The sequence below is a fragment of the Pavona decussata genome, unplaced genomic scaffold, assembly GCF_977016875.1.
Source record: "Pavona decussata unplaced genomic scaffold, jaPavDecu1.1 SCAFFOLD_181, whole genome shotgun sequence".
NCBI lineage: Eukaryota > Metazoa > Cnidaria > Anthozoa > Scleractinia > Agariciidae > Pavona > Pavona decussata.
This window is the reverse complement of record NW_028145591.1, coordinates 323,148-350,828: the sequence shown is the minus strand read 5'-3', so window position 1 is coordinate 350,828 and position 27,681 is coordinate 323,148. Positions and strand designations below refer to the sequence as shown.

Sequence of the window (27,681 nt, the reverse complement as noted above, 5' to 3'; positions counted from 1 at the left end):
TGCACATTGTTCAGGGTTTGAGCCAGGCCATGCCATTGCACCAATCCTGTACTGCAATTTATATTATCCCTTAGAAAAACGACCAAGGGGACAATTTGGCCCTTTCAAAACTCAAAAGGAATCACGCAAAAAGAGAAATAGAAATCACAAGCTGAAAATATACAGAACGTGGAAGGAATTTTATTGAATGTTTAGATAGAATTCATTCTAAGGTTATGTTTCAACTGAACACGTCCTCATGCTAAACCAGGTACGACCCCAATTCTGGGAATTCCCGATTAGTGTCACATCGTGAACATGTTTGCGGATACATGTAGATACCCTTTTCACTTCAAATCGAAAAAGAATTTAATTTGTCTGTCCCTCCAAAAATAAAATGTCCCCCAAAAGTTTAGCCAAGGGGACAAATTACCCCCCAGCGACCAAATCCTAGTTCAAACCCATTAATCATTATAACAAGATGCCCCTCTAATGGCATTACACGGAATGCTTAAATATGTAGCCCCAATTATTCCCCATTGTATGTTTCGGAGATATTTAAAAACTATCCTCCCATGGCAATTGAAATAATTGTCTGAATGGTTTTATTCAGATATATTGCGTGACACTTATCATTGTGTTACTAGGAATCATACCAGAAATAACTATGCAATAACGTCATGACCCCGCTGAACTGGTCTGGCCTCCTCTAGCTCTAACCCTTCGCGTTGATCATTCGATCTGTTTTTTAAAGCGGAGTTTCTTTGCTGTGAACTCTCCCAATTTCCACCGTTTCAACCAACCAGTACTACCTAGAAGTTATTATTTCGATTTACTGCTTGAAAAAGGTTTGTTTTCTCTCTGAAAATGGCAGATCTAAGTCTTAAATTCATACATGTGGCCGCCATTGAACAAAAACAACTTTTCGAAATGATGACTTGCTTTGACGTCACACAGGTAGAGATAAGTGGGTCCCCTCCCTCATGATATACGCGCCGATAATAGATTTTGATTGGACTGTTTTTGTTCAAGACAATCAGAACGATAAATCCCTTCTGGGAGAGGGTAGAATTTAATCAAGGTTTAATGAATAAATCAAATAATGATTTGACGTCACACAGGAAGTGATGAGTGGGTCCCCTCTCTCGTGATATGTGCCTGAAAAATAGATTTTGATTGGGCCGCTTCTGTTGAAGACAATCAGAACAATATATCCTTACTAGGGGAGGACAGAGTTTAATGCATAAATTAATGTGCACATTTGTGACTGCGATGAAGAAAAAAAAGATACCCGACCGAAACCTAGACACGTCATGCCCTGCGGGCATTCCGTGTAATTATGCAGAAATGAGTTCTGCCAAAGGCACTGAGTTCAGGTCAGTTTAGATTCCCTGTCTGGTTGTCTTCTTACCTTCTTTTGGCTCTCCACTATGTTCTCATTCCGGTCCAATGAATTAAACTTCTCAAAGTAGTTTCCATCAAAGTTCTGAGCTCTAATCATAACAAGGGCAAGACAAATCACAATTAATAAATAACTTAGGACAATGTAATATTTGAAGTCACCATTAGATGACTAAAATGGTTTACAAAATATACACAAATGATATTTGAACCCAGGCGTACCTTGGCATGGGGACAACCAAATACCCTACAATAATACCCAATCAATCAATCAGTCAATCGACCTTTATTAATATAAAAACATGTGGGGTCACGTAAGAAATAAACTGAGTTCAATTAAAATGCATTTAAAGATATAAAGTAGATATAAAGACCACAGGCCATACAAATACTTTAATATAATAGGGCCACCTAATTAATAAATTATTATTGTGAGTGCATTCTAAAGAACAGAAGGCTTAGAACAGACCTTCATGATTCCTAATGCTGTTAAAAAGAGGCAGAAACAAGGTTAAGATAACATATTGCCTTCTGTTCATAGCATCCTTAGCCACACAGGTCAGGTCCACCTACAGTTCTTTCTGTCATTCCCTACACGTCTATGCATGTGATAACTTGTATATATATTTCTAGTAATAACTAAAACAATTTTTCTTCAGTTGTTTTGCACACACTCAGACATAGTTTATCAATTAATTAACTATCCTGGAGGTCACGTTTGATGCTATGTTATGTACCTGCCTTGTGTTTTAGTTAAGAACAACCCAAGCATTGTTAAAAATAAATTACCATTTATAAATATACTTAAAATGGATGCCGCTCATCTTACACACTATACATAAAATTTTCACCATTAACAAATTAAAATAATTTAGTTATTGATAGTTAAGAGCTACGTAGACTAAATAATTATAAACGATTCTGAGTAAACAATGGCACACAACATAACACAAGAAAGGAAAACAATTAGCCAACTGGTGAATTCAAAACTTGTTTATAACCAGACACAGGAAATTTGTAAATCGGGGTTATCCGTAATAAAAACAGTTCTTGACGCTTTCCACGCCATAAGTAATAAAATAAAACGACTACTGCCCTCGATTTACGATTTATTGTAAATTATCAAATCCTTGTTTCCAAACGCCTGCAGGCCAAAGAACTTGTATCAACAGGAATAGTTAATTCTGACTTGAAAATAAGCTTACTGTATATGCATGTACACAGCTTTAAAACTAAAGTCGGATAATCGTTGATCGTTTTATAGCCTTCGTGGGCACCTGAAATATCTTTCAGCCCTATCAGTATAATATTTATAGATTTAGCCGTAACAAGCTATTGATAGCAATAACTTCTGTAAGCTTAATATTTTCAAATATCTTTCCTTACCGTTCAAATGGTGTTTGACCTTCCAAATAACAAGCTCGATCCCGAATCGATAGCTTTTGGCACAGGCCTAGTTTCCGAGACTTTCGAAGGCGTTCTCGTTGTTGTTGGCTTTCGCCTGAGGTCCCTTCCAAAGACATTATATAAAGTATATCGTACAGCTGTGGTGGCTGTAAAGAGACTTTACAGAGGCCTTTACAGCTCTTGAACTTTCAACATGATCACGGCCTACACGGATCCGATCGATGTAACAGACTTAACGCTTATTCCCGTTTACCTAATTTGCATTGCAATTGATCTTTTAACCTGGATCATTAATTCCGAAAAGTTGCGATGGAAACGAGCCAAGCGACTCCGCCAGCTGTGCACTCTCACGTCAATACAAACAGCGCAAATGACAGTCGTGAAAACCACAGCATCAGCTGAAGAATTTATATTTGTGCAGACGTTTGACCTCTAAATAACAACAGTCTGATATCGTCACGTGTAAAAGGTTATTTTGTTGCTGAACTCCGCTAATTCACCAAACCAGAGTGAAAGCCAAAAATAAAGAAACCTGTTAGAGGTTTAGATATTTCTAACGCAGTAAAGTGGGGAAAACTGACCTTTGGCTGCTGTATAATTCAGGAATCTCGTCAGAGGATAGTGCGTTCTTCGATGCGGCGCTTTGCTCTTTTTTCCCGGGTTTTTTGCCGAACTTCCAACGACTGGGCATCTTTCACTCAATTCGGCCGCTTTCAGATTAGTCTCTTACTGTGATCCACGACCTTTTTGAACGACAACTGAAACACAATAAAGAAAACAGTGCAATTACTTCAAACGATCTTCCGAAGTTCATGTTCTCTCTTACTTTTCCAGAAACGGTCACATGTGACTCACAACGTGACCAACAAACCTTGTCACGCTATGTCACGCGTATGTCACACCGACTATCTTATCAGCGGTCGAACGTTTTCAAACCGACTATCTTAGTGTTGTAAGACTTGTAAGTTTCCGTAAGAGAACGACCTTCAAATGTATGATCAGCTAATAATAAATACATTCCTTAGACTCACTGCCTCAGACTAATACATTTAAATTTTTTTTTTGCCTTTAGTACAGCCTCGTTCCCAGGTCTTTTCACAGTACACACCTCCCTCTAGCACCACCCCGATCCCCCACTTCAAATAAGCCCCACCCCTCCCTCCGCATAAATGAAGAAGTCCCCCGGGGGCTAACCTGCTACCACACTTTCGCGCTCCCCGAAAAAAATAGAACGCCTCATCGCAGGTTAATTTGGAAGGGGAGACAGCCATTTTCTCTAGTAACAATTGGGTGGTAGGGGGTGGGGGTGGGGGTGGGGAAGTTACCAAAACCAACACTCACTACTTACATCAATCAGAATAGAAAACGTTGATCTTCCTACACTTAAAAATTTGCAGCAATCTTGCCCGGCGATTCCCAATCACTTTCTCTCTAATCAGGGGTTCGTGCTTTCATTTGTGTCACGCCTGATTCATGCTTCAGTACTATCACTAGCATCTTTATCCTTTCCCTCAGTGTAGTTTTTTTTTTATGCCTAAATTGAATACAATCGATGAAAACAAGGGAGAACATATTTCATTTGAAGTAGTAGTCTTGGTGGCCGTAGCACGAAATTTAGTATTGGAGGAGGGGAAATATTAAAATCATGTTACTGAGTTTTGATCTTAGTGGAGAGCGGGAGGGGGCGGGGGGACGACAAACAATTCTTTCAAAATGTGCCATTCCTAAAGCCTTCCCTGCCATCAGATACGTTCTGAACGTTCCCTAAGAACATACTCAAGTCTCACACAGGTTACCAAGCCTGAAGAAGTGCGTTGTTACCCACAGCACAATAGTTCCTGTTCGTGTTACAAGAAAAACCTTGAGAAAAATATATAATGAATGAATGTAAATAATATAAAATTAATCAAATTTTGATATCGGCAAAAAAATTGCTTTTTTTAGGTTCTTTCGAGGTTATTCACTCCCCGCTGAATTGTAATCAATCACATGTATTCCTTTTTTGTTTCAATTTCTCTCCCATTTCAAGTCACAGCCTGGCAGTCGAAACTGCGTGAAATTTACAATGGAAGAAATGTTTTGATCCATTTTATCAACATCATGTAAGCTTGCCTTACCTTTTAATTATAAACCATTAACGACGATCCACTGAATGTTCCATGATTTTGTATTTCGTTCCTGTTTTTATTCCAAACACTCATGGAGTCACAGACACATGGCCTGTCATGCAGGGACTGAGCCGGTCTGGCTGTTATTTATAAACTGATAGCGTTTCAGTTTTCCATCACATGACAAGTCTTACACTTTCCACTGTTTGGTTGCTTTGTTCAAGTTAGTCTTTAATTGTGTCTTGCCAAAAGCGGTTTATAGGGCTTTTAAGGTATAAATGAAACCTTGAAAGCCTTATGTTTATCCAATGCCATTCAAGAGTTTGGTTTATCCAATAAGGACAATTTGTTTGTTTAAAAGGAGCTGAAGATGTTTAGAAAACCACTGAAACACTGTTGAGAATTAACATAATAAAAGGACGAAATCCGAATAAACCATGCAATTTGGAGTTGAAAACTTTTAAAAGTTAAGTGCTAGGCTCGGTTGGCGGTTTATTGTTTCACTTAAATTTTGCATAAGGAATAAAATAAATTTGGACTACTACTGGGTCCCTTCAGTAGTCGAGAGAGAAGCGTTCTGAAAAAGCAATCGGTCGAACCACCCAAGGAGAAAACTGGCTACACTCGCTCATCTTCGGTTGCTCACGAGTCAGTGACTGTGATAAGCTCAAGAAAGTGAGAAAGGAACTGTTAGCATCACGATGGCATGGTTTTCAGCTTCTTTTGTCTTTCAGTAAAGTAATCGTGCGGCGGTTTTAGCTTGAATCTGATGGGGAAGCAACTGAAGATCACAGAACGTGTTAGCTATAACCCAACACGTCACAAAATGGCTGAAGCCGGCCTCGTGTGAACTCTATAGTTTTACAGTGTTTGCATATCGAACATAAAAGTTCTGGAAAATTAAGTATTAAGACTGATAAAAGTCGCCCTGTTTAATACTAGTTAATCGGTGAACAAAAGGAACGAATTCGAAATTAGAGATATATATCAAGAGCAAGATTGGCAAAATATGCCAGTAATTGGGAAAGTAACGATTCGATGGTAGGTACTTTTCAGTCCACTAACTTATTTAGTTTTTGGGATCACTAGTACAAAGGTTACCACTACTACACACAATACAGGGTAGTCCTGTTCTCTAGGAAAAACTAGCCGATAGCCAATGAGTGCACTGGAAGGTCTATAGGGATCTAATCCGCCGAGCGCATGTAAAAACGAGCTCAAGTGAGTTCAAAGTGAAATCAATGGGGCTCGTTAAGGACTTGTGACAAAGATTGTTGAACGCGTTTTAGCTGGGCTCATGTAAAAACAAGGACCTAGCTTGTGCGCTAAAAGTGAAATAAATTATTGAATCGTCTCCAAATGACTAAGGGAAATTTAGCCTGCAAGTAAGCTCCTCAATCTGGGGTCTCAAGCGAGGGCGATCTAGCCGCTCCGGTCTCAAATGTATGTCTCGCGTGGGACCCCACTACTGGAGAGCTTGCTCGCAGGCTAGCGAGGGCATTCCTTTACCAGCTCTCGTTTCAACCGCTGAGGGAAACAGAGCCAGCTGAAAAGGCCTTTGCTGTCACAGGCTTAGGAAATTTATTTTATAGTTTCCATGACAGGTTTTTTGATGACGACCTGGGTAGAACCAGCCTTGACTCACCGATCACCAGTCACGTGACCACTGCGTCCCAATATTTAGTTTCATGAGTAACACTTCCTGGGTTTCCTTATTTGGGAGGATCTCTTTTTTCGGGATCTATTAGTAATCATAGATTTTCGGTTTCGGACTCTGGGATCTCTGTTCTCAGCGTATGTTGACAGTCATTGAATTTTCGGTCGTTAATCATTATGTATAATTCCGCTTGCGAAAATTAAAGGCATCAGGAAAGATTGATATGATGCTGACCCAAGAATTTTTGAGGACTGGTATTTTTGACCGCAGTAATATTGAGCAGGCCAACAAACTGAAAGCGCACTGCTTAATTAAAACTTGTATTTACCCGGCCGAAGGATATAAGTTTAGTCCAATGTAAAAACTCCTTTTTATTCTGCTAAACGAAGTATTCAACCAGACGGCTACTTGGCACCAGTTAGGTAAACAAGACAAACAAGATAACAGGTGGGCCGCACCTTATTAACAATCCATCGCTTCCATTTGTAATTTCAGTTTCAAATGACAGCACCTTGAAGTCGTTGTATGGAGTTCGCTGTTCGCATAAGATAATTTAAAATTTAAAAATGATTTAAAATGAAAACGTCAGTAGTTGAGAAGTGTAGGTAAGTTAATTGTTTCAAAAACTGTACACTATGCCTCAGTAAATTCAGTTTCAAAATACACATGACGCGATGTCAATTTTGTTGGCTGACCTGCCTTTGCATATAAATATCACTAAATAGAATTTTCCTGTTTAAGATGACCGGTGTCAAAACACTCACGCTAACAAATTATGCTCTGTAAAAATTACCAAGTAAAACAAAGGCGTTTGGCGTGGACGCAATATTGGCAACCACTTTCCTCGTGAATTTGAACGCATTTTACCGCAGTCTGCTTATTCACAGCGCGACGAAAACTGAACCTGCGTGAAACACGACGGTCAACTAATTAGCGCTTCGTTGGAACTCAGTTGACTGCAATTTGTTTGGCCCATTTTGGGCAGTACAAATGAACATAAACGGCTTAAGTTGTTCATACATGGATAAACCGTTTCCTGGCCTGTACTCAGGATTTCCCTTTGAAGAAGACGAACAGACACTGTATGATTATGGATACAGGGTATTGTGTACGATTCTGGTTGGCTCAGGGGCAATTTGCGTGGATATTATTGTGTATTTTGTCTTAGCGCTGATAAAAAGGCTAATTCGAAAGCATTTAGTAACTGAGGACATGCACTTTGTTGTTGACTTGTTGTTCGCTCTAATAAATTTAAGTGTCACGGCGTCATTGGCGTATATGGTGGATGGGCGCTTACGGATCTTCTGGATGAAAAGGAAATACGGCATGAATAATTCATTCAGCTTCATTGATTAACGGAGCCGAGAAAAAGCGGTATATTAGCCCGAACGATGATCAATGAAGTCCGTAAGAAGAATATCAGTGGTAAAACTTGTTGCTCTTTTTAATACATCAGAGTGTCGATCATTTTCGGTTAAGGGCTTTTAAATAAGTCCGGCTCATCAGTGCACAAAGATTCTCGAGCCGAATCGCCGTATGAAGCAATGTTACCAACAGCATATCTGGTGTAAAATATTGGACGTTCAATCTGTAAAAAATCGTTAATACAATGGTAAAAAGCGCAGACTATGAGCTGATCTGCGCTGGCGAACGTACAGCTGTTTATACCGGCTGTCGTCAGTCGTTTTGCGGAAAATAAAACATGTATAAACAATTTTTGGTACTTCACAGGTTCGCCAGAGAAGTAAAAGGAATAGAAGGGTGGATTTATAAATTGGGAGCCGAGATAAAAGTGGGAAGCGGCCAGCAGTAGTCAGTAATTTCCGGATATTGATGGTGCGGGGAATAATACTTAGCTGAAGAATATCCAGCCTACAATGCTTTGAATAATTTTCCTTATTAGCTGCTAATGAATAAACATTTTCCAATCGCCTTAGGTGGTTTTACCCGCTGATAACGTTCAGATTCAAATAGCCTGAGTAACTCTGTTTACAATGCCACTTTCAGTATAATGCAACGAATTTGGCAGTTTTAGAAACAGTAAAATCCACGTTTTTTCTGTTGATGGGAGTCCGATGTAGTTTTATAACCATATTTTCTTGAGTAAATACAGTCTGGTTTGAGTAGCAAAACCCTTACAGGCCACAAGAAACGACTCGTCGGTTTATTTATAAACCTTTATTCCTTTTAAACAAAACCTTTAACAGATACGCATTATGCAAAAATAAATTCCATAAGTCACCCCAGTTATAGAGCGATTTTCAATTAAATGTCGAAAGTAATTTCGCTTTTAATTTGCTTTTGCTTTACTACGCTCTTTGATTGGTTGGTAAAATTCGCGCCACTTTTCCAACCAATGAAAAACAAAACCAAAGGCAATCGTTAACCTGCTCGCACGCGTTTTCCCGCGCTTGGCGCCGGTTATGTGTATTCCTTCGAGTTCTAATTGGTTTATAACATTGCGTTGGTTACATCTGCTGTGATTGGCCAGAGTAATTACTTTGGTTTGGGTCTTAAAACATTCATTTGGAAACTACTGCATTGGAACTTACATCAAATCATGCATTACTTCACGTGCGTTCATACTACTAATAATAATATGACTGGATAAAAGTGGTATTTTTCAAAGAAAATGACACAGTCGGCGGTTGATTGGACCAAAATAAAGAGGCCGGGATAATGAGGCAGCCTTAATTTTTTTAGTTGTTTTCATTGTCCATATTTTAATAAAACCACTAAAAGAAACTCAAGTACGAATCACAACTTGATAGTACCGAAAAAGAAAATAAAAAAATGCCAATCTTAATTACAAACATGGTTGCTTTACTCAACATATTGAATTCAAAGAAGTCCTAGAGGTTTCGGTTAATATAAGAGCATCGGTAAACAGCAAAAAACAAGGACGACTTTGTTTGGCTGCTTGTTTTCCACAATAAAACACAAAGGTCCCATGTTTGTTCAGGTCGCACTACCTGAGCCGCTCCAAGAGAACAGTATCAAGGCGCGCTGAAATCCTAAAACAGTTAATAAGAGTCATCAGACATCAGGAAGTTCTGGCATACTTTCTCCTTCACTGTGGTCATTCTGTGTTTGTTTGCTTCTCCTTTTGGAGCGACCGCCGCGGCGCCATTTTGCCTGCCGCTGTAGCCTAGACACCAGCCTTATAGCAAGCCGCGTGTGTTGTACTGATTTAATGGCGGTCTGCACGTTGCACAGCCTGTGTGATGCATCATGCTCGGGAAAAAACTCGTCAACGTCTTCTTCTGGTGGTTTGTAGTAGAGCACAAATATACGATACACTTGTAGCATTACAACTAGGGCGTTCTTGACGGTGAGAAAGTACAAAGTGTCGTGATAGACGCGATAATAGGCGATGACAATGAGGCGAATAACAAGGAATGGCCCATCCTGCATCATCATTGGTATAAGCAAGCTCACAAGCTCCGTGTAATCTTGCATCTTGCTGGCCAAATTTTCGAGAGCCTTGGTAAACCTGTACCAACATCCAGTGCACTTGCCGTGCGGAACCTGGATAGTAGCTTCCTCCTCATCCGCGCTTGTAACCGACGTCATTTCCGGTTTGATTTCCAGACCGAATTTTGTCTGTATATATCTGACACGTACCTCTTCCCGTTCATTGCCATCCTGACTGTTGCTCTTTTTAGTTGTATACAAGGCAGGTGAAGGTGCCACTTGATTTCTCCTCCGTCGTGTATCCTTTTCCTCTTTGAGTTTCTTCAGCTGTTCTTCTAGCTGAGCCTTCTCCTTCTCCAGTCTCTGCGCGGTTCTTTCCATGGCGTAAATCGTCAAGGGGAACTGGAACAGACTCACGCTCCAAAACAAAATTACAGCGTTGACAAAGTGATTGTTCTGAAGCATTTTTGGGTTCGTTCTTCTGATGTCGTCCTCTTTGATAATCTCAGTGAATTCCATAATGTCTGCCGCTGTACCAATATAGATTAGCAATAACTGGGACAGCTGGTCACGTGTTATTCCTCCTTTTGGGAGGAGCCATCTGCCAATCACGAGGATAAGAACCAGAGCCTGCTCCATAGTGTACAGCAGTCTTTCATCATTGGTGATTTCAATTCCTTTTAAAAACTAAAACAACAAAAAAGGAGTTCTAAGGTATTTTTAGATACGGTCTGCCCTGTAATACAAAGGGCACCCATTAAACTTCAAGCTGATTTGTGACATGCATTTGTCTTTTATTTCTGGTTCGGCCTGTTTTAATTTAAGCTGGCCCGATAACGAATGTAAGAACTTTGACTTTGCATCTACTTTAATAACCAGTTGCCCCACAGGAAAACGCAATTTCCATTATCTAATGAAATCTATTCATAATGACCAAAAAGGGAGATATCTAATTGAATCTAGCTGATTTGTAATGATCCAACAGTCTGAGTTTCAGCTTACAGACCTTCGTGAGAGTAACTATAGAAAGCACCTTGTTGTTGTTTATGTTCGTAATGACTGATACAAAAAAGTAGAAAGCTCGACAGTAGACGTAAATGAACGTAATACTTTTAACTGACGAACAACTCTGCGATCAAATCAAGACTTCTGCGTGGTCCGTGAGAGGTCGACACTTGAGACACGCGGTTATACAGCCTTTCTACGTACTGTACATGAACACTTCTGACACTTGCATATGTTTTACTTACCAATCTCGAACCCAGAGTTCCCAGGCTCTTTCAATCTCGTACCCAGAGTCCTAAGGCTCTTTGGCCAGCGGTTTGTTGTCAGGAGAGACTCTGGGGAATTCCAGTTCCAAATATCCTGAGTACTCTGGGTACGAAATTGGGGCTCTTTGGGTCTCTCCTAGCGACTGACAGCTGGCCGAAGTGCCTGCGGACTCTGCGTACGAGATTGGCTTTAATACTTACTTGATAGAGCACCGCTGAATCATTTACAGCTCGGAGGCAGGCTGTATTTTCATCCTGGTTTGATGCAACACAGTCTAGTACTTGTACTTTAGCGATCCAGTCACAAGGTATCATTGTCATCAAGTATAAAAACATACTTGGACAGAACCTGCAGTAACGGATTGAAAAACACCTTGTTAGTGATCATGTTAAACTGTTAAAAGTTTTTTGAGGCTCAATTAATAGGCTAGTGTCTATCTCCGTGAAGTACATTGCAAACAGAAACAAAAGCGCGGGTTTTTTTTAAAAGCACGCCATTGTCTTTTTTAAAGCCAATCACTGTCTTTAAAATCGCATCACTGTCTTGTTGACAGCGTATAATTCATATCAGTACCTTTAAAAGGTCAAATGCAATTTTTCTCGCGCGAGGCTGCGACGTCAAATCGCGTACGTGCAAACCAGCTGCGGTTTTCAGTGCCATTTTAGTGCCATATCGTTCTACGTTTTCTGAGGAATCCTTCCTCCAAAGTTGTTTCAAATTTCAAACACGTTAGAAAGTCACCTCGATAAAACGAGTTGTGATCGCTGTTGGTTTAGACGAGCCATTTAAAACTGCAAGTTGCAGTGATAAAGTGCACCAAAATTGCACATGGCGGGCCTCAGTTAAGTACACGCACTTGTCTTCTGACAAGAGACCAAGAATTAGTTCTCAAAGGGTGATGAATCCTCTCCACTCAATTCTGGAAGGCTAAGAGTACATTAACCGTTTGCTTTGTTAAAGAGAAGAAATAATATTAGACAACCATTATCCAATCTAAGGGAAAATGAGTTCGCGTTACCTCCAGGCTGTGGAAAGATTTTCTACTCGTCCCAGTGAGTTCGCTTCGTTCAGTTGCGGTCTCATTTAACTTACGTACCCAGTAAGCCAAATATGAATGAGCGCATTTATTAGACCTGTGCCGCGATGGGTAATAAACAACAGTTATGGACTGATAAAATGTAAAATGAAGTAAAAGCACACATTGCAGATTCTTAAAATGATTTGATGTAAGGATAAAAACTTATGAAGAATTATCTCTTGATGATTAATCACCCACTTCAATCGAACCTTATCTCATTTACTCCGGCAACTTTAGTTTGAGGAAAAAAGCATCGCGCTTATGCTTTAATGAACAACAGGCAGAAAGCAACATCCAAAGCAGGCTGTGTTCAGGAGGGAAGTTTTATTTAGAATATCCAACAAATACCGTTTGAGATGTGTTTTTGAGGCAGCTGGATTTTATCAGATTTAAGTGACTGTGTCTTTTCTGTGCGGTTTCTAATATAAATACATTTACCGTTTCCGATCCCAGATTAAACTTTTCCGTAGGCATTTATCAGTGCAATACGGCGATGATCGAAGACAAATATTAAATCTCCTTTCTGCTGGATAAACATACGCTCCTCAGGTCAGTTCCAGTTTTGTTGATTCTGCAAGTCTTCTATCATTGACGAAAATCAAGATTTTGTCCAATGCACACGTTTTTTGGCAAAACCGTGATTCAACTCTCGTGGCTAAGAAATGAAGAAAATTTGCGTCGGAACATTTGTCAATGAAAGGTTTAATAGGTAGAAATAAGACAGTGACTGACAGTATGAAATCTAATGAGCGACGAGAAAGGTTCGGGAAATTTATTCTGTTTCGTTTAATGTGCACTGCGGAAAATGCCAGGAAAGACAAAGATTCCAAATTACACTGTTCATCAACTGTTACATTGCTTTTATCAAAGAAAATTTGTTGAGAAGAAAAAGGAAATATGAGCGATTAATGCGGCTCGAGTTTATATTCAAACTGGCTTGCCGGTGCACCTGTTTCGGGGTGTGTTTTTCTGGAAAAAAAGTGACGCTTTTGTCGTCCACTTTAATGCGGAAATATTTGCATAAAACAATGCAAATTTAGAAAGAAGTTATAAACTTCCAACAGGTTATTCACGTCAGGCTTTCAAAATGCAATTAAGATCTATCTTGGCAAACATGTTCAAAATTTTAGCCGCAATACACTTTTATCAAGTCACGTCGTGTCTCTATCCATCTCTCATTTCTACGAAAGTTATGATTTTTTTTGGCCCTGCTATAAATGAATAAAAACCCTTCAGTTTATCATTCTTAATCATACGCGATTGAGAGTGACTGATGATAAAACAAAGAACTCAAATTGCACTCGGAAAAACAAAATGAAAAATTATACGATGAAATATAAATTTAAGCGTTTCTATCACGCCACTCACCCTTATGTTTACAACATTGGTCTTCAAGATAAATATTTTTCTTCAACAAATATTCGTTACACAAAAAAAAAAACGATAACAATAGAAGTATAGAGAATACTTTCCATTTTAGAAGAAATAAAGAGAAACAATGATAACACCAGCGAAAATGATTCACTGCCATGATTGATGGAGCCCTGGCGTTGCTATGCCCCCAACAACAATGAATCCAATTAAATAAGGGATAAGCGGCTTTTACGGTTGTTTATTTTAGACTCTTGTCCATGAAAGCGATCGAGACAAGCTCGAATAAAAACTTCAAGTTGTCTGTAAACTTCCTGTAAACTTATCTTCCGGAGAATTTTGTTTTTGAATCCGAAATGTTCCAATCAATCGCAGCGGGTGAATTGTCAGTTATGCAACGATGAAACCGCTAGCCGGAAAAGCTAAATGCTGCCAAAAAAAAGTCGACTTCTAAATGAAAAGCAAACGAAACGCGGTATGTTTGAGTAAGGAGTAAAAGAAATTTCGTATGTCACTTTTAATGAACCCACGAATTTTTCATATTCGTTTGTATTGTGTCGCTTTTTAATACATGGCAATTTTCACTGTTTTTAAATTCAACAACACAGGGATCCACGTAAGAAAAACAAGTTTTTATTTTGCAGACTGCCGATAATTTCGTCGCTTTAATATCTTTTCTTTCGATAATTCTTTTGGAAGTTATTACGAGAAAAGCATATCTTTTGTATCACGTCGCAGTTGACACGAGGTGACGGTGCCATATGATACACGACCCTAACCTGGTTTTACCAGTGACATGAAATACTATTCAAGTGCGCTGATGTACTTACCAGCTATATTCATGACCTTTCCGAACTCCAACAGTGAAAACTGTCTCCCCAAGAAGCGCCACAAGAAGCAGCAGGAATAGAAAATACGTTTGGTCTTGCTTTAAAGTCACCAACCAGTAAATCATCACAATTGCATGCAGGCAGAAAAGGAGACGTGTAAACAGCGCTGCCATGTACGTGAAAATTCTCTCCATGGTTCGAGATCAACTTGACCAGTTAGTGCGTTGTCCAATTTGTAGAGAGTGTTATACTGATGTAGCCAGATGAGTTTACCCAGTAAGAGCGACGCCGACTGCTACACTGTTGCATGTAGTGTTTCTTGGCTACCAAAGACTTCAGTTTATCGTCCAGTTTGCTGTCACTCCAGGGGTTTCTATTAACGCCTTTAGTTCAATGGATAATGGTCGGATATTAATAGATTAAAGGTATTAGGAGAATTTACATTTGATCTGGCCGGACTAAATATGTCTGCTTCTCACCCAATTATGTCTTGCATGGAGGACAAGCTGTCAGAGAACCACATTATTGAAGTCAATAATGTTAGGGAGATGGATTTTCATCTTTCGTTAGCTAAAAATACCTAAACAAAACCAATTAAAAAGAAATCGCTTCAGTCGCGAACACAAACGGTGAACCAAACACGCCTCTTTGCCGCCAAACTTTGGACTGACACGGAGCGATCACTAGTTGCCAGATACAGATATTGCACGGGTTATCATTAACTACAGACAGCTTCAAGAGTACGCAAAAGTTTCCAATAAATTGAACTTGTAATATTTGCTGTAGCCTAGAAGCTTTCAGCGCGTTTTAATTTTATAGCAACATCTGCAATAATCCACATGTAAACAGAAAGAAATCGTAAACACTGCACAAACACCTTGCTTCCCGCGTATAAATGACTCCTAATTAAACGCGAAAAGATTATGACCGTGCATACAGTTTGATCAAAATCAACTCCTTAAATTAATCACCCGATTTTTCTACTGGGTGAAAATTCTTTAAATAAGAACAAACTTCAAGGGCATCAAATAACTTTTTAAAATACGTACTTCTCCGTTCTTCCCGTAATTAATTGTGTTCACAGCATCTTTGTTGTGAAAGTGAACTTTCTCAGAATTCAATGAGACGTTGTAAACCTGTCAATTATGAATTCGCCTGTGATGGTATATAATATTCAGATGGACGCAGTCAGTGTGCTTAGTCAAGTTAAAAACACTTGAAAAAAAAAAACCCCGGCAAGCATTGGAAAATTTCAGTCAGATGTAAAAGCAGGCTAGTCGTCTCGGGTTTTTGGATCTCAACAAGAGAGGATGATCCTCTCTTGATCTCAATTGCGATGCCTCGACAAACAAACATAATGAAAGAGTTTTGCTTTTTGGTTCTTTTGGGTATTTACTACTTACTCTATATGTAGCCTTGTAACTGAAAAACCCTTGTACGTATTTTTGTTCTTTTAGAGAGGTGCGCTTTGCTACAGATTCTCAATCACACGAACAGGACTTTTTTCGATCAATCGCACAAGCCGGTACGCGTAACCTTTATGATTTTTAAGCGTCATAGAAGTGCACCACCCAGGACACAGGGATGAGAACAAAACTCCGACCAGTTTCGTCAAAAATGATTTTCTCTCCGGCGGAACAAACCTTTCACTTAGTTTTGGAGAACATTACCAATTACAAGTTAGAAGAACTATGTTCAACTTGGAATTAGCCTGCGTAGCAAGCGTTCTCGTACGAACGAATTTTTCCGCATTCTGGTCGCGCGAAAATTGGGGCGAGAGCAAAAAATCGGCGGATGCCACTCCCACCCCCGTCCACCGATTTTTTGCTCTCGCCCCCGCGGCCAGAATGCGGAAAAATTCGTTCGTACGGGAACGCTTGCTACGCAGGCCAACTCGGAATAAATCCAAGGATGTAGCCACGTGTGTGAAACGAAACAAAAATTTATCCGCGAGGTAAATCATCTCACATTTGCATTACATGGAATCGGAATAGCTCGATATGTTATCCTAGAAGAAATAAAATATACCGCGTTTACGGCTGTATGACCCTTTTTTGCAATCCTTTTAAATCCCTTCCCAGAGGAACTCTTTTCACTACATTGTAAGTTTATGGTCAAACACATGTTGTGTCACACGATCGAATAGAAACAGAGCTGTCTTCTAACAACCTGCTCGTTTTGTTTCATCTTACTGACAAAACTCCAATCAAACATACCATACACAGTCGTCTACGAGTTACAATTTATCGTGCCGTTTTATTTCTTTGACTGTCATTTCTTACACTGTACAGGTATGTTCCTCGTTACTTAAATGTCTTTTCTTTCTTCTAAAATACATATAAAGAGGAGAAAACAAGAAGCTAAATACAACCATGCCAGTGCAGTCTTCATGTTGTAGGTGGTCGTCAGGTAGGACTTGGACAGTGAGTTGAAGAGGAAGTTCACAACCCCCGGGGAGGGGAGGGTGTACTCCTCAGAATTTTTGGTGGGCCTGGCGGGGGTGTTCTGCCCGGTATTCCAAACTCTTACCCTATTTCAGAACAAAATATGTAGGTCTTTTAAATGCATAACCATTTCCAGACCCCAGCCGCCGCTCAAAAATTTCTTTTCTGTTCTTTTGTTAGAATTATTGTCTTATCCACCCTAGTTTTTATTATTATTATTATTATTATTATTATTATTATTATTATTATTATTATTATTATTATTATTATTATTATTATTATTATTATTATTATTATTATTATTATTTTTATTATTATCATTATTTCGATATGATCTCCAATGTAATTGTTAGCTTTCACCTTAGGTTATCTATTTAAATCACTTCTAGTAAAGTTAGTTTCCTCGATAAAGATTGGCATCATCATCATCATCAAAAACCATCCTGTTTGGACGGCACATGCCTATATAGCTTATGTCCTTGGGAGTACCCCCTGCCCCAGGGTGCACAAAAATATACCACAAGTAAAAAAAAAAGCATGCTACAAAGGCTTCCTTATGAACGGCTTATGCCACGGGCCCACAGAACAATAATTGCAGTTATTACAATTCAGATTTCGTTAATTAATAGTGTTTAGAAATGGCACAAACACCTTGGGTGCAATGCCTTGTTTCATATTAAATTTCATCCAATCTATTAAATGGCTGACTGCATTGTGAAGGGCCTTGCTTCCTCTTTCCATCGTACAAGAGACAGGCAGATAGTCACTGGACGGGGAGTGAGATCCTCGTTCACAAACTGGTTTTAACGTACTAGTGCTCCATCATAACCTGCAGCCACAAGTTCTACGACTGGATTGAAAGGAATCATAACCTGTCACTCATCACTCATCTGAATAAGCTGTCTTCCAAGCCCTTTGTTGGCAAATTCCAGAGGTGACATTTTCTCCTTAAGGGAAACACAGTGTATTAGAAGAGTATTTATCCACACTCAATGTACATTGTAAGTGACATGTGGGTACTACGGAGAAGACATAATAAAAATCGCTGCGATTCACCTGATTGTTTTACTGCTTTGAAAAGCTGTTTTACCTGTTGTGCTGAAAACAAGGGAGAACACTAGGTATGACAACAATCTTTAGTCTGTTAACCTGTCCTGTTGTGTCCCTTGTTCTTATACTGTTCTCTGACAGTTGTACAACTAATCTACATGTAAGCATGGGCAAACTCTGAACATGACAAACAATCACTCAGTTTAAGAGCGAAACAACCAACACAAACAGCTGGCAGGTGACTGTCATCCAAGCTGTAAAAGAAACAAATTCTTTACTGCGTTCGACGTAGAAAGAACACAATTCCTAATGCAGACTGGAATGAAGATTGTATGAGACAACGTTGATTGAACGAACGAACGAATGAATGAATGGATCTCACTTGGGATGCGTATCTGGCTTCCCTCGCAGATTTTGCAGGGGCGGATGACATCTTATGGTCTTAAGCAACTGGCGTCCAATAACATTGCTTAATGTCGACTATAAAATATTGGCTAGAGCTATTGCAAAAAGAATAGAGACGAAGATGCCCAAACTGATTCATTCGGACCAAACAGGGTTCGTAAAAGGACGATACATCGGTCAAAATGTGAGGCTTTTAAATGACCTTATGGAATTTACCGAATTAAACAAAGTCCCAGGAATACTACTCTTTATAGACTTCGAAAAAGCCTTTGATACATTAGAATGGCCTTTTATTCATCACACTTTAAGATTCTTCAATTTTGGCCCGAACATTCAAAAATGGATTTCAGTACTCTATAGCGATGTTGAAAGCGGAGCTATAAACGGCGGATACATGACTAATTATTTTCGAGTATCAAGGGGCGTAAGGCAAGGATGCCCGCTGAGCCCTCTATTATTCGTCCTATGTGTAGAACTTCTTGCACAAAAAATACGACAAAATCCGGAAATAACAGGTATTGAACTACCTAATTCCATTGAAGCTAAGCTAAGCCAGTTCGCTGACGACACTACATTAATATGTAAGGACACGATGTCATTACGTGGAAGTATGTCAGTTTTGGGGAGCTTTGGTGAAATTTCAGGTTTAAAGCTAAACAGCAAAAAGACAAAGGCTATGTGGATAGGCTCTTTGAAAAACAACAAAACCAAACCCTTAGAGATAGATGTTCCAGCGGACCCAATTAAGACCTTAGGAACCTATCTTTCAAACGATAGAGACAAAAATAACAATTTGAATTTTTATCTAAAAATTCAAAAGATGGAAACTAAATTAAATATCTGGTTGTCTCGCGACCTTACACTTATGGGAAGAACCCTGCTTGCTAAAACTCTAGGAGTCTCTAAATTGGTGTATGCAGCCTCAATGTTGACTGTTCCTCAAGAAGTTATTAAAAGAGTCCAAACCAAGCTCTTTAATTTTTTATGGAAAAACAAAAAAGATAAAATAAAAAGGGAAGTTCTTTTTCAAGAAACAAGTAAAGGTGGCCTGAACTTTCCAAATTTTGCAACGTCAGTTAAAGCACTCCGCTTGAGTTGGATTGGTAGACTGCTTAACAGTCCAACTACCGATGCATGGACAGCTATTCCAAATGCTTTTTTTGAAAAATATGGAGGTCTTAACTTCTTGCTCAAGTGTAATTATCATATAAAGAAACTAGACAAAAATTTACCGTCTTTCTACTTAGAAATGCTAGAGTACTTTAAGGAATTACGTCTAAATCGCCAAGATAAATACAAAAGTGACCTTGTTTTATGGAACAATCAAGACATAACTATTGAAGGTAAATCGCTGTTCTGGAAAAGTTGGACCGAAAATGGAATTTACTACATTCAAGACATTCTGAATGAAAATGGAAAATTCCTAACTTATGAAGAATTTAATCGCAAGTACAAAATAAAAATTAATTTTCTAAACTATTTTCAAATCCTGGCATCAATTCCAGCAAACCTCAAATCAAAGGCAGCTTCTACACCCAGACCCATGAACTTTATTCTCGATGATTGTGATACATTTGACTTATCTAGGGACAAATCGATTAAACTTTCAAAAATGAAATGTAAAGACTATTATCATCTCTTTCAAGAAAAAGCAGAAGTTACACCAACAGCCATAAAAACTTGGGCCAGACAATACCCCGATATAGAATGTAAATGGCAAAAATTATTCCAAAATATACCTCGCCTCTCTACTAACAACAAACTGAGACAATTCTCCTTTAAAATGTTACACCGTATTTTAGTGACCAAAAAAGAACTCAAACGATTTAAAATAGCAGATAATGAGGAGTGTTTTTTCTGTAATTCAGCTGATTCCTTGGAACATGCATTTCTGGAGTGCCCTGCAGGCCAAAAACTCTTTCAAGAAGCCTTAACATGGTTTAATAATAAGCACAAAGTAAATTTTACTCCATCTAAACAACAGTACCTATTTAAAGACTATGATCCACCCCCGAGTACTAACTCAAAATTAATGCGGAAATTCCAGATCCTTACTGTACAAACTCAGAAATATTACTACTCATGTAAAATGTTAGAAAAACCTCCAAATATTCTAGAATTGAAGTCAGCGCTAATCTTACAATGGAAAGTTGAAAAATGGGAAATTTAAAATTAATTTAAATTAACGAAAACGCACAATTTTTTTTTTTTTTTTTTTTTTCTTCCAGTGACAAAATTTCATCCTTTTCTTACTGCTTTCCTGTTTTGTTTTTTTTTTAGTAGCGTGTAACCCGCAGTTTGTAAGTAATCTAGTTACTGTTATGTTTAAGGCTATCTGTATTAAATTGTAAGTAGAGTCCTGTTTTGTTCAGTAGCGTAAGTAACCAGTAAACATGTATTGTAGGTAGAATACTGTATTGTCTAGTGATATATTTAGCCCGTACTGTAAGTAATGTAAGTAATGTGATTTTGCAAACAATAAAAAAAAAAAATAAAAAAAAAAAAAAAAAAAAAAAAATCATCACCAACTTGGCAAAGGAGAGAGAGTGCCTGGTGACATCGAACGCACTCCCTACTCTTTGATTATTACTAGCCTTGTTCCTATTTCTCATGACCTAAATACTCTTGTGTTCGTATACTTGTTAATGTTATGGCTCCACTGTTTAACATGTCAGGTTGTATAATTTCTATGTACACCAGTGTAAATAAGCTCTAACCTTATTTAATACATGTATATTAGCTCCATTCTCCACCAGTGTCACAGCTATCTCTGCTCTTTCTTCCTGGCAAGCCATGTGCCTGAACAAGAAGGGAATTTACATAAGAACCATGCACTACTGCTTGTGGGTAATTCCATGTTTATTAAACCTTATAAGTACTATATAGAGTTGATCACATCTCACTCAGAGTCAACTGTCCACTAATGTAAAAGGCAATAGGCCATTTCCAAGTTGCTTTGAGCCTCATTGTAAAAGCGAGGCTAAGTGCCCGGGTGGGGGGGGGGGGGGGACTCCCATATGGAACAAACGGGGATGCTCGTCGAAAATTTTGAATTTAACCCCTAAAGGAGACCATCTGGGCGTGGCTCAAGCTTTTTGTGACCCCTAACGGAGACCAATCTGGGCGTGGCTTAAGCAAATTTTGACCCCTTATGCGGTAAACAAAACAAGTTAAAAAGAAAATTTGACTAATGTTTCTCTTCGCGTAATTCTGTGTTTCTTCACGGAGCCCTAAATGAGACCTTGGCGGCTTAAAATATTGGTGCTTTGCCCGGAACACCCTAAGCGAGACCAAAATCCAAAATTTACACCCCTAAGCGAGACGACGAGTATCCCCTTAGCCCCCCCCGGGGCTAAGTGCAAAGTTTTTATCATGAAAATTAGTTTTCATTCATATGCAAACAAAACTAATTTTCATGTGAAAAACTTTGCGTTTTAGACTTAGCCTAATTGCTTTCATAATGAGATTCACAGCAACCCAGAAATGGCCTATAATGCTAGCAGAACTGTTGAAGCAACGAGCACATAAATAAACAATAGCCAATAGGCCATTTTACAGTTGTGTGCTAAGTGATCTGGTCTTGGATTCTAAGGAGGCTGGGCATGACCTTGTTTTGATACAAACCTGACACTGTTTTTCATATGTAGATCATGCTGTTCTTATGCTAACTAGTTTGCATTTACATATGAAAAGCAGTGAGGTTTGTATCAAAACAAAGTCACGCCCGGCCTCGCTTCCAATGCAAGGCCAGTTCACTTAGTACACAACTATAAAATGGCCTATAAGAATCTTTGTTTTCTGGTTTCCTGGTTTAACATGATATAGAGTCTTTTCTTTCTAACTACACATGCAATCATAGTATTTAAAATAGTCAAGTTATGGCAAACAGTGGCAATCTTGTTAGTTACTAATACAGTAAAGCCGTTTCAGTTTTTCACACAATCTATGAAATAAAGTATCAATGACTAAAGGCATGAATGATAAACAGTTACTGTTTCTATCGTATACACTTTTTTCATAAATGGAAGCCCATAAATAATAAGTTTGTTTTGCGTAAATAACTCTAAAATGAAGTTAGTTAAGGGCTAATAAATGAACATAACATATCAAAAAGAATAATAAATCAATCGCCATTTATGGAAAAGGTCTATAAATAAAATTCCTTTCAAACATTTAGTAAGTTAAAGCAGCTGTGATGTAATACCCATAGTAAATGAGTGAATAATGTTAACATTACTCACAGAGCCGTGTTGCCCTCAACATCTTGTATATCACAATTAGCATTGTGTTTTAAAAGTAGCTTGACCATCTTGGAATGACCCCTGCATAAACAAAAGTGACCACAAAAATGTCTCTAGTACAGAAAGATTCTTGGAGTTCCCCAGGGATAATTGATCCCACGGAAGCATGTGACTTGATTAAAGTGGTCATACTTTTGCATGCATGTCGCAGGTGGGGAGCTCTCATATAAAAATGAAGGGGCTGATCATTGAAACATTTTGAAAAACCTCTGAAAAGGTAGCAGAATCTCCACTGTTGGTGTGGCTTGAATTCATTTTCACCTCTCAGAGATACAAAGTTTGAAATTATGAGAAAAAAATGAAATCGGTTGATTGACAAAATAATTATAGTTCAAGTCATGTTTTCTGGCTCAATAACCCAAAAGGTACGGTGGGAAACGTGTGTGATTGTCACAAGGCATTTTACACCTTAGCACCCTAAGTGGTATCAGGTAAGATCATGGTGGTTGGACTCAACACTACATGTAGATAACTGCTGTTTACATTATTGGGTATTGATGTAAAGGACTAGGTGTTGGCTTTCTCTCCTCTTTTTGTCATACTACATGTAAATTGATTGAAGATATTAATCTTCGAACAAAATAATGTGAATGGAGGAGAATGTACAAGTCAACTTACCTAGATGCAGCTCGATGCAGTGGAGTGCCAGCACTTGTTTTGTCCTGTACATTAACATGTGCCCCATTTTGAAGGAGATCCTCTGCAATCTAACAACAACAACAATTGGCATCCCAGATGCTATTTTCTCAATAAATCTGAAATACTCTCCAATGTGTACACTTAGGCCTGACCCAGATGCCACTCCAATCAAGCGCTGATGAACCTGCTAGGCTTTGTGCTTTATTTAAAGGGAATTGCTTTGGCATAATTCTGTTTTATCTGTTGTTTTCATCCTGACAGGAGATTTAGAATTTAAAGCTGGAATAAGTATTGGAAAAAGTCATGCAAATTCACAAATAAAGTTTAGTTTCTCTTATTCTATTGCTACAATGTATCAATTATTTTAGCAATAATTAAACCAGATTAGCCAAATGTTTGCACAGAATCTCTGATTTTGCATCTCAGTGAAAATTGCTTACTCCTTTTCTGCAGCAAAAAGTGCACAGTCTGAATCTCTGACTTCCAAGTCGCTCCAGAAATAAGTTTGGGCACATGAGTAGAGCGGTATATGGAACAGGCCTTAAACATATAAATATATAGCCTACCATAGCAACAAAGTGTTATAGAGGTGTAGTGCTTGGGCAGCATGGCTTTGATATAATTTTTAAACTGCACACAGCAAGTTTGGCCAGCCAGTCATCTCCTGAACAGAGTTTTTTATTGCGTGCTTTATTTGTAAAATTATGCCATACAGTGAAGGCTATATTTGAAAAAATTATATGAATCTAGGGTAATTATTACTAATTTCATTGGGATAGATAAAATAAAATGGCATTTTTAATGCAATGCATGTTTTGATGTGGCTCACATGATTGTCAGTTGTAAAGAGATTGCAGTGTATGAAAAACCATTAGAAAAAAAATAATATAGCAACAAAAAACACATGTATAATTAACTAAGATTACTGAATAATGCTGTATAGCAGAAAAGTTGACATTTCTGAAGGACCTCGTATCTGTTCCTGGATGCTGCATAATGTAGCGATGTTTGGCCACCTTCATTGGTACTGTTTACATCAGCTCCATAGCCAATCAACATCGACACTATGGCATCTCTACCAGCGGATGCTGCAATCATCAGTGGTGTCCAATGTGACTGAAAAACAAAGAGGTTTGCACCAAAAAATAATTTTGACAGGCATAATAATAATATATAATTTAGTATGCACCATTAAAGGAAAGAAATGATTACTGAAACATGACATGCTATAAAATATACAAAGACATGCACTTTCAGAACTTAAAGGTTTTACAAGTCCAAAAATTCTTGCAAAGCAGGGTTCTTGTTAGGAGCCGGTAACTTTATTTATTTTTACCCTCTATAATTTCTCCTAAATGTTCTCAGCTATCCGGGAAAAAATGTTTCCAAAATTATTGAAACCGTCTTCAAATTCCTCATGTTTTGCAGAAACTTGTCCTTGTTTTGGGAATTTCCTTTCCATTAAAATTAACAATGTAAAAACACCCAGCAGATATCACAAATTGCACCCATCATTCCCGAGGAGATACATGTTTCAAAAGACAAGTGTTCATCTGCTATTGCAAATTTATTACATCCTTTTAAAAATCTTTGCAAAAACCCTGCAAAGTTAAAATATAACGCCTGTCTTGCGGCAATCATTCCATTTGTTGTACAGTGTCTAATCATAGCCAGCCTGCTATGAACATTTCCGTGCTTTTTTAACTGTGTTTTGAGGTACCTCAAACAGCCAAAAAATGTCCTTGTAGCCAGTAAATTGTGCCCCAGGACTTGGCATTGACAGTGCAATGAGGACAATAGCCAGGGGTTCATTAAAAAAAAAATCAGCACCACAAAGCTATGCCAAACAACAAAAAAGTTTATTCAGATCAACAGAGATTTTATTGATGATGTTTTTTTAATTTAAACACTAATTAAAGGTGAACATTATTTTCAAGGCAAATTGAAATAGTTTACATTACAAATTGCCACCACTAATGTAAGTACTCTTGACTAGCAACATTTGTTCACTGATTTTTGAGTAACATATCATAATAATTATTATGATTGATCAGCCTAAAATGCCTTATGAATTTTACAAATGCAATCTGATCATGGATCAAACTTTCTAATAACCCAGTTTAATTAAATTAATAATATCCTTGGAACGCACCACTGGACTTAACCCTTTAAGCCCTAACAGTGATCAGTATCATTTCTCCTTGTAATATCAATGCTTATTCCACCCCCGAGGCCATGAGAATTAAGGATATGATCACCCAAGTTGAATTTTCTTGTTATTTTAATAACTTCTCCCTAGAACTTTTATAAGAAAAGTATGGGGACAAGATAGGAGAATTTGTTCTTTGATATTAGGGGTTAAAGGGTTAAATAAACAACAATGATGCAGACACTGTACATGTACATTAGTCAGCCCACATGTCAACTGAAGGCTGAACTTTGTTGTGATGTGGTTTAAATTTGCTTTCAGTTTGGAACTTATCAAACCAGTTCAATTTTTGTGTTCCTCGTTACCCTAATCTGGAATAATGGAAAATAAAATTAAAGTGGTCTTCACTTGAGGTCTTCACTGAAGCACTGCATTTAACAGAAAGGTATTAAAGGATGCATCATGTAGGGAAAAACAAAAGAAACAAAGAAAACTTACATCATCTTTGTTATCTACTGGCACTCTAAGGTCAAGCAGAAATTTAACAATGTCAGTGTGGCCACCAGATGCTGCCCAGTGGAGTGGCATCCGTTCATTCTGCACAAAGAGTCAGTTGTAGTGAAAAGTTAAAGTTTACTTTTGAACTCCCATATGAAGCTCAAGGTCACACGAAAACAATGAAACGTGGTAAACTTTTAAAAACAACTTTCATTAGGAGCACCTTGGGAAGATGATCAAACATTATTTTTGTTTTTTTTTTCCTTTCATTTACAGGCATCTGACCAACCAAATTTAGCTGAAAAATCTGAGTTCTCTCCTGTTGGGAAAACATAGATTTTTGTTTTCAGAGTATGCCTTTGGCACTAACTGAAAAATTCATCTACGCAATTTATCTGTTTCCAACCTGAAAGCTACATGTATATATAGGAAGTGAGATCATCCACTTCAGTTTCTTATTGAGTATCATGGCTGCTTTTTTAAGTCCTTGGACCAAGACATCAATAGTTGCTACTGTGCTTCCTGGTTTAAGATTCCAATCCCCCTATTCGATTTTATTACTTTTTTTCAACCTTTTTCATTATTCAAGCCAGCCACACATTATTTTGCAGCCTCTACAATGGTAAACAAACAGAAACATTGATAGCCTTTAGGAAATGGGATCTATAAGTTGCATTTTATATCAACTTCAACCAGTCAACCCTAAATTTTGCAACCAAACCAACAGTAAGCAGACAAAAAAGAAGGGTGGACTTGACGACATTGAAACTTCTAACATGTTTTTCATCTTTTGGTTAAGTCTCAAGTGTCCGTTTTTCATCTCCACACTTGGACATCAGTCACCATCCATACACTGTACATTGTGTACTCAAAAAGTATGTAAGTCTACTTGAGGCGGATTAAAGCCACCAAAAATCGGTATCCAGGATTATTATTAAATCGATAAATGCATTATTACGGGGGCGTTTTATATTTCTGATAATAACCCTTTCATTTCAATGGTCAGACCGTAATACTTAAAGATGGTTCAATTTTCTTTTGTGTATGAGGATAAAATGGAAGCCGCTACAGCTGAGTAGCACTTGCTTGTTTTAATTTTATACGCATTCTTCAAAGCAAAGATTCCTTTAATTAAATTGAGGGCTTTTAGAAGTGAAGGGGTTTGTATCCTTAAAAAGCGTAGACAAATTAAAATATTATTGTTTCTCATAAAAAGATGCTGTAGCAAAATTATTTCCTAAACACTGAGTGGATTCATCAACTTGAAGTTTCAGTAACATTTACCTATATATAGCACACGGTCAAGCCACACTTAGCATATTCTTACCTCGTCTAGTTTTGTCGCCAAACTCGGTTTCAAATCTATTTTTTCCTTCAATTCTCTGAATTTTCCCTCATAAGCGAGAGAACAAACTTCCACACGAGACATCCTTCAAAATATGGCGGCGCGTTGAGCGGAGTAAGGTACTGGGGACTAGGCAGGGCCCCAGTCACCCGCGCCATCTGCGCCTGCAGAGTCACCTCGACCATGTCCACTTACCTTGTCCACAGGATCAAATGGATGCGTCGTGTGCAATGTCCTGCTCAACTCTTTGAAGTACGTTGCTTTGATGCTTACGCTTTCTGAAAACAAAACAAACAACAAAAACAAAAAGCAACTGAGCTTTAGTTTAATTGA

The 27,681-nt window shown here is 38.3% G+C and overlaps 3 protein-coding genes across 5 annotated transcripts in view; all 3 read right to left on the bottom strand.

Annotated features, from left to right (window-relative positions):
• The window catches only part of LOC146463048 (BAI1-associated protein 3-like), a 36,184-nt gene extending 31,156 nt beyond the window's left edge, over positions 1–5,028 (bottom strand). The window contains exons 1-3 of one of the 3 annotated variants that reach the window (XM_085084938.1): positions 4,905–5,028; positions 3,369–3,545; positions 1,391–1,472 (exon numbers count right to left, since the gene is read on the bottom strand). In XM_085084938.1, the coding sequence (XP_084941064.1) occupies positions 1,391–1,472; positions 3,369–3,478 (192 nt within the window). In that variant the 5' untranslated portion in view covers positions 3,479–3,545; positions 4,905–5,028. Of the gene's footprint in view, positions 1–1,390; positions 1,473–2,766; positions 3,173–3,368; positions 3,630–4,904 lie in introns of those variants that run through there. The other 2 variants (XM_085084937.1, XM_085084936.1) reach the window with 2 other exon arrangements.
• Positions 5,029–6,593: 1,565 nt separating this feature from the next.
• LOC146463047 (transmembrane protein 26-like) lies at positions 6,594–15,834 on the bottom strand. The gene is made up of 3 exons (XM_085084923.1): positions 14,518–15,834; positions 11,439–11,586; positions 6,594–10,653 (listed from the first exon to the last, which is right to left on the bottom strand). The coding sequence occupies exons 1-3, from the start codon at positions 14,709–14,711 to the stop codon at positions 9,589–9,591; spliced, it is 1,407 nt and encodes a 468-aa protein (XP_084941049.1). The 5' UTR covers positions 14,712–15,834; the 3' UTR covers positions 6,594–9,588.
• A 1,640-nt stretch (positions 15,835–17,474) lies between these two features.
• On the bottom strand, positions 17,475–27,456 carry LOC146463046 (uncharacterized). Its single transcript, XM_085084899.1, has 7 exons — positions 27,331–27,456; positions 26,004–26,102; positions 24,326–24,472; positions 23,336–23,424; positions 22,658–22,738; positions 21,134–21,215; positions 17,475–17,908 (listed from the first exon to the last, which is right to left on the bottom strand). The coding sequence occupies exons 1-7, from the start codon at positions 27,430–27,432 to the stop codon at positions 17,837–17,839; spliced, it is 672 nt and encodes a 223-aa protein (XP_084941025.1). The 5' UTR covers positions 27,433–27,456; the 3' UTR covers positions 17,475–17,836.
• Between the last annotated feature and the right edge of the window lie 225 nt (positions 27,457–27,681).

Excerpts from the sequence above, each read along its gene's own strand:
- LOC146463047 (XM_085084923.1), bottom strand. The coding sequence starts at position 14,711 with ATGGAGAGAATTTTCACGTACATGGCAGCGCTGTTTACACGTCTCCTT. Across the intron at positions 11,587-14,517 it reads AAAGGTCATGAATATAGCTG|GTTCTGTCCAAGTATGTTTT; the intron begins GTAAGTACATCA and ends CCGTTACTGCAG. Across the intron at positions 10,654-11,438 it reads ATTCAGCGGTGCTCTATCAA|TTTTTAAAAGGAATTGAAAT; the intron begins GTAAGTATTAAA and ends TTGTTGTTTTAG.
- LOC146463046 (XM_085084899.1), bottom strand. The coding sequence starts at position 27,432 with ATGTCTCGTGTGGAAGTTTGTTCTCTCGCTTATGAGGGAAAATTCAGA. Across the intron at positions 23,425-24,325 it reads CATCCAGGAACAGATACGAG|ATTGCAGAGGATCTCCTTCA; the intron begins GTCCTTCAGAAA and ends TGTTGTTGTTAG. Across the intron at positions 21,216-22,657 it reads GTTGAGGGCAACACGGCTCT|GCACATGGCTTGCCAGGAAG; the intron begins GTGAGTAATGTT and ends CTTCTTGTTCAG.